At 40.4% G+C, this 5,679-nt stretch overlaps 1 protein-coding gene across 1 annotated transcript; it reads left to right on the top strand.

Annotated features, from left to right (window-relative positions):
- The first annotated feature begins 3,858 nt into the window (after window positions 1-3,858).
- On the top strand, window positions 3,859-4,794 carry LOC101592548 (olfactory receptor 6F1-like). Its single transcript, XM_004648299.1, has one exon. It carries the CDS (start codon window positions 3,859-3,861, stop codon window positions 4,792-4,794), a length of 936 nt encoding a protein of 311 aa, XP_004648356.1.
- The last annotated feature ends 885 nt before the right edge of the window (window positions 4,795-5,679 follow it).

The following is a 5,679-nucleotide window of genomic DNA, read 5'->3' as shown; positions in this document are numbered from 1 at the left end:
TTACTCTTTTTATTTTAATAGATATATGATATCAATTTTTTTACGGGGGGTGGCTCAGCCTACCCTGAAGGCAGGGCCGGTGCTGCATGTGGTGCTGGGGTTCAAACCGCGGTCCCCTAAGCCTCCCTAAGTTTGCCTAAGCAGGCTCTGTAGACCACTGAGCAATCTTGTTGGCTCTGGAAGTTTTGCAAAATAATAAAAACAGTGCCAACATACTTGTTAACGACTCTTATGAAAACATGAAATTATAGTTAATAAGAGATGGAAGGAGTGAGATATGTACGCTTATGTGCGCAATGGCTGATAGACTGTGTCAAGTTGTGAACTGTAGACACTGCACTGACTCAGCAGGGATCCAGGGTCCTCACTTTGCAAACATCCTGAGCCTATGCTTGAAAAGGGCACAGGAAGGTGTAAGTGCTAACACACAGCCAGAAAGGTAGCCTGCTGACAGGATAAGGGAGCTTAACAGGCTTACGCCTACCTTATTTTGCTCTTCTTGGACTTGTTATCTTCGACCACCTTGAAATGTTGCCCCTGTTTCATGCCAGTCTGCCTTGGATCCAGCTGATTAGGGACTAAACCATGAGCTACATAAATATTTCCTTCCTTAATTTGGGGTATCAGGTAGTTTGACTCAGCAACTAGAGAAAATTAACTAAGACAATGTGTGTAAATGTGTATCTTTTTACATGAAGGAAAATGAATAATATGCTCAAGATTAGTAGAAGACAAAGAAAATAAAAAGGTACACAGCTGGGCTTGGTGGCACACACTTATAATCCCAGCACTTGGGACGCTAAGCCAGAAGGATTCCTGCTAGTCCAAAGCCAGCCTGTGCTAGAAAGTGAGTTCAAGGCCAGCACAAACTTTATAGCGAGACCCTTTCTCAAAAAGAAAGACACAAAAAGAACTAGATAAATCAATAGGTAACAACAAAACAGTGGCTATTAATTCTCTATATCACTAACCCTTTCAAGTGACAGTTGTCTGAACAAAGCCGTTAAATGTCACAAACTGTCAGCATCAGTCATATTCTCTATAATATTGTATATTACTCAGTAAGAGAAAAATAAAAGTATAGAGAAAAGAAAACCTACTCTATGAACACTAATCAGAGCACAGTTAAATTTAGTTTCTGACAGACCACGTGAACGCTGAAGATAATTATCAGGGATAAATGCATAGGCATACAATGCCCCCCAGTAGACATAGGCCTGGATGAAAAGCATATCCAACCTCAGTAATTATTTGTATGTGCAAGATGAAACCACACTGAGGAGCCCTCACACTAGAGAGCCAATCTCAAGAATGTGAAAGCTGAGCACTGGAGAAAATTAAAGGGAAGGAATCCTTCATATCACAGAAGAGCAGACTACTGTGGTAATGTTGGAAAACAATCTAAATATGCCTGGAAATATAAGAATAGGTCTATGATCCAGCAGTAGCATGTGTGTATGTTTGACAGAACACTTTCAAATCAGTGTGCAAGTCATGTGTCTGACTTTGAAGTTCCTTGGAGGATTTCTCACAGCAGCCAGGTAAGGGATCCACCCATGCATGTGCTGGGGGACATGGGTGCATGGGTGATGCATATAGTCTAATGCTGGTAGGCTGTGTAGTAGAAGAGATCCTGTGATTCATGATAGATGCATACAATTGGGCATGTGAAATCAGCTAAGCAAGTCTACAACTACCTGAAATTCTCAGTCCTGTGAAGAATCAAAAACAACTGAACTCATAGGACATAGGACAGGGTGGTGAAGACCACACACTTGACTCTCTAAGGCTCTTTCAAGGTCACTGATACCTACTTGGAATATCAGTCCCTAATGCCCATCCCCAAGGAAGAATGTAGCTGCATTTGGTTACTTTCCTCATGTGCACAATAACACGTTCTAATATTTTATAAAGTGTGACATTCCAGTGATTATTTCTATTATTTTGCAGCATTCTTGTTTTACAGGAAAACCTTCAATATTAACCTGGTTTTTTTTATGATAGAGTGTCAAAACTTTTGGTGGTGAAATAGCAAGGGAAAAGCTCGCAGTCCCATGTCAAGTGCATTATCACCTGCAGTAGCAGTTAATGAAGCCGTGAAGGATGCAATCCCTTTAGTTCTAGTGATGCCATCGCCAAAGCTTGCCACAGGTTGTCTTCTTTGTCCTGAGGGGAAAGGACTCTGACCCTCACCCACAATAAGTCCTCAGGGAACCCTGTGTTTGCTTCTAGCTGTAAGGCAGTCCCCCACGGGTCCTCGCTGATGAAATCATAATGCTTCTCCCCAGGAAGATTTCTACCTTTCAACCAAAAGGACAAAGAAAAATGTAAATGTTTTGTACCTATGGTGCAGTGTTCTGTGGTGCTAGTAACAGAGTGAGGTCTCTCCTTCTTTGTTGTATAATTGAATCCAATTTATTTCAATCCTTATCTTTGCTAAGAGGATGAGTTAAGGAAATCTTTAGCTAAAAAAAGAGAACATTTTGGAAATTTGACAAAATAGAACCTAGGAGATGAATATATCTGGGGAATTTTCCTACATTTTTCTACAGCATAAAAATGGATTGGGCCAGATAACTCCAAAGAAGATCTTTTCCGATTGGGCAATGCTATTAATCTCAGATAACCTCCCTTGGGCACTGATGCTGTGTAGGATGGGTAATAATTTGCACACCAAAGCCACAAAACTGATGTGTATATATGGGAGTTGTGTTTTATATTGGGGCGTTATGTTAAGAAAAGTGTTAAATATTTATAATGCACATTAATTTTTTCAGCTTCTTTTTGAGATTACAAGTAAGAAAAGAATGTGGAATCTTTTGGCTCTAGGAAAAGTTAGAAAATCACGGTATGTTTTACGTAGGCAGATTTTGTTTGTGGTGGCAACATCCATGTGACTGTTTGTAAACTCAAGTGTTACTTTTTCAAAAGATAGATTTTTCTGTTTTGTTCATTTAAAAAAATGAAATAGAATATCCTGTTCATAAAACCAAAAGGAGAAATCTTTCTCTAAACACAGATTTGTAGCCTTATTTTCAAAGGTATTTGCATAATGGCTTCTAATCTTGTGGGAAAACAAGCAGATTTAATGTTTCCAAAATTAAGCTGAAGATTAGCAAATATTTTTTTAAAAACCTGACTTTCAGAGCATGGTACAGCTCGAGTGGCACATGCATGGCAGGCACAAGGTCTTGAGTTTGATTCTTGGTTCCAAAAAGAAACAAATGTTTGTTTAAAAAAAAAACTGGCTTACGTTTGGATTTCAATTATGCCTTTTGTTCTGTGCTCTGTGCGCAGGGCTTACTCATACAGATCTTTGTGCTGCTTTCTGCGGATGGTCACAATGAGGAACCTTGAAGATAAAATGTGGGCAGTGCTTTCTCTCAGCACTGGTAATGGGCAGAGCTGAGGGCGGCGCCATTCCTCCTTCCATGACCTGAGCCATCTATGGTTTTAGAGTCACAATCTGGACCGTAGAATATGACTACTCCAGGAGCGCTGCAGTGACTATACTGTAACATGACTACGTCTTTCTGATCACTCGTTCTGAGTTGCAGACTCAAAAAACAACAATTAACCTTGACACAATGGTGCAAAAGCAACATACTTCCTGACTTCCTCTACTTGTAAAATGTGAATGATTAGAATATTTATATTGGGAGACTATTTTGAAAATCAAATGTTATGACCCATGTAAAGTATTTAGACAAATGTCAGTTACATTATTCACAGAAAATATTTTGCATGATTACAAGTCATTCAGAATCTTAACAAAAGGATGTGGTGCCATTCTTAATTCCTTACTCATCTGCCATGATTTGGGGTCTCTGGTCCCCTTCAGATCAGAACAGATGAAGTATGGATGGACGAAACCGAAGCACAGTGACAGAGTTCATTCTCATGGGCTTCCCTGGCTCTCCCTCCCTGCGGCTCACTCTCTTTGTGGCCTTCCTCTCCGTCTACCTGCTCTCCCTCATGGGAAACTTCCTCATCATCTTCCTTGTGCTCATGGACTCCACACTCCAGACACCCATGTACGTCTTCTTAGGGAATCTGTCCTTCCTGGAGGTCTGGTACACCACAGTCACTGTGCCTAAGTTGCTGGCCACCTGCCTCTCCAAAGTTGTCACCATCTCTGTTTCTGGCTGTATTGCCCAGTTCTACTTCTTCTTCTCCATGGGAGCCACAGAGTGCATCCTGCTCGCAGCGATGGCCTACGATCGGTACGTGGCCATATGCAGCCCTCTGCACTACTCACTGCTCATGAATATTCAAATTTGTATGAAGTTTTCTGCAGGATCGTGGACTGGGGGATTCGCTGCGCCTCTCCTACCCACCATACTTGTCTGTCACCTAAACTTTTGTGGTCCCCAGAAGATCAATCATTTTTTCTGTGACTCAGACCCTGTTTTTAAACTCTCATGCTCAGATACATTTTTCGTCGAGGTCCTGGGATATACATGCACTTCAGTTGTGATCCTAAGCTCTTTCCTCCTCACCATCTCCTCTTATGGCAATATTGTGGCCACAGTCATCAGGCTGTCCTCCCGAGAGGCTCGGAAGAAGACCTTCTCCACCTGTGCCTCGCACCTCACTGTGGTCACCATCTACTATGGCACCATTATCTTTGCCTACGTCCGTCCTCCAGCCAAGTACAACTTCACCATTGGTAAAGTGGTCTCTGTGTTCTACTGTGTGGTCACACCACTGGTGAACCCTCTCATATACACCCTGAGGAACCAGGAGGTAAAGAAGGCTTTCAGGAAATTTCTAGCACAAAAGAAACTTTTCTAGGCCAGAAGCATTCTAGTGACTGAAAAATTAAGAAAAATTGAGAGTGAAGGCTCAGATCTCTTTTGTATTTGCTGAGTATTAGAAATTCTGTTGTTAAATTGGATTAATTTAATGCGCTACCTCTATCCCCTTTAACTTTCCTGAAAAGTGGATGAATATTGTTCTTTAGTTATCTTATCACTATCTTACCACAATGTCACACACAGAGAGAAAGATAGTGAACAATACTTCTGCCTAAAAAAAAAAATTCTCAAGTTGAAAATACCGCGGTTTTATATCACCTACTTCCCTTGCATATTTTAATAATTTTAATAGAATTCATTGCACATAAAAATCTTGGAAAAATTTTTCTCCATTTTTTAAGTATTCTCATGTATTCTGTATTGCCATTAGTATCAAACAGTCACTTAAAAATTATTACCAGGTGTGTATGATTAGCAAGCCCTATTTCTAAATTATAAATGATATGATTATGAATATAAATTGACTAGTTAACCAGATTGAAAAATACATATTCATTACTTTTTCTGACTATTGTGAGATCCTGAACCTCAGATTGTAGAACCTTTGTCAGTGTCAGCCATTTGGATGAGTCACAGCCATGGCTTAGCTAATGTGCTCTCTGTGAAGGCCTAAGAGAATGCTTTTTCTCCATGTGACTCTCCTTAGGCACACTCTATGTCATCGATCACTTTTCTTTTTGGCCTCATAATCTCCTTGATCAGAAAATTTGAGACACTACTGAGGTACATGACATTACAGTACAAGTTCTCATATGTCCTGAGTCTTAATTGATCTTGGAAGGCTAGGGCCAAAATGTGGCTTTCCTTGCAGCCCTCCTTTTTCTCTAATTTTGGTCTGCAAACTTAGGTTGTTAACCATCCA

The sequence above is a fragment of the Octodon degus genome, unplaced genomic scaffold (genome assembly GCF_000260255.1).
Source record: "Octodon degus isolate 3935 unplaced genomic scaffold, OctDeg1.0 scaffold00380, whole genome shotgun sequence".
Taxonomy (NCBI): Eukaryota; Metazoa; Chordata; class Mammalia; order Rodentia; family Octodontidae; genus Octodon; species Octodon degus.
This window is presented reverse-complemented; position numbering and strand designations above follow the sequence as displayed.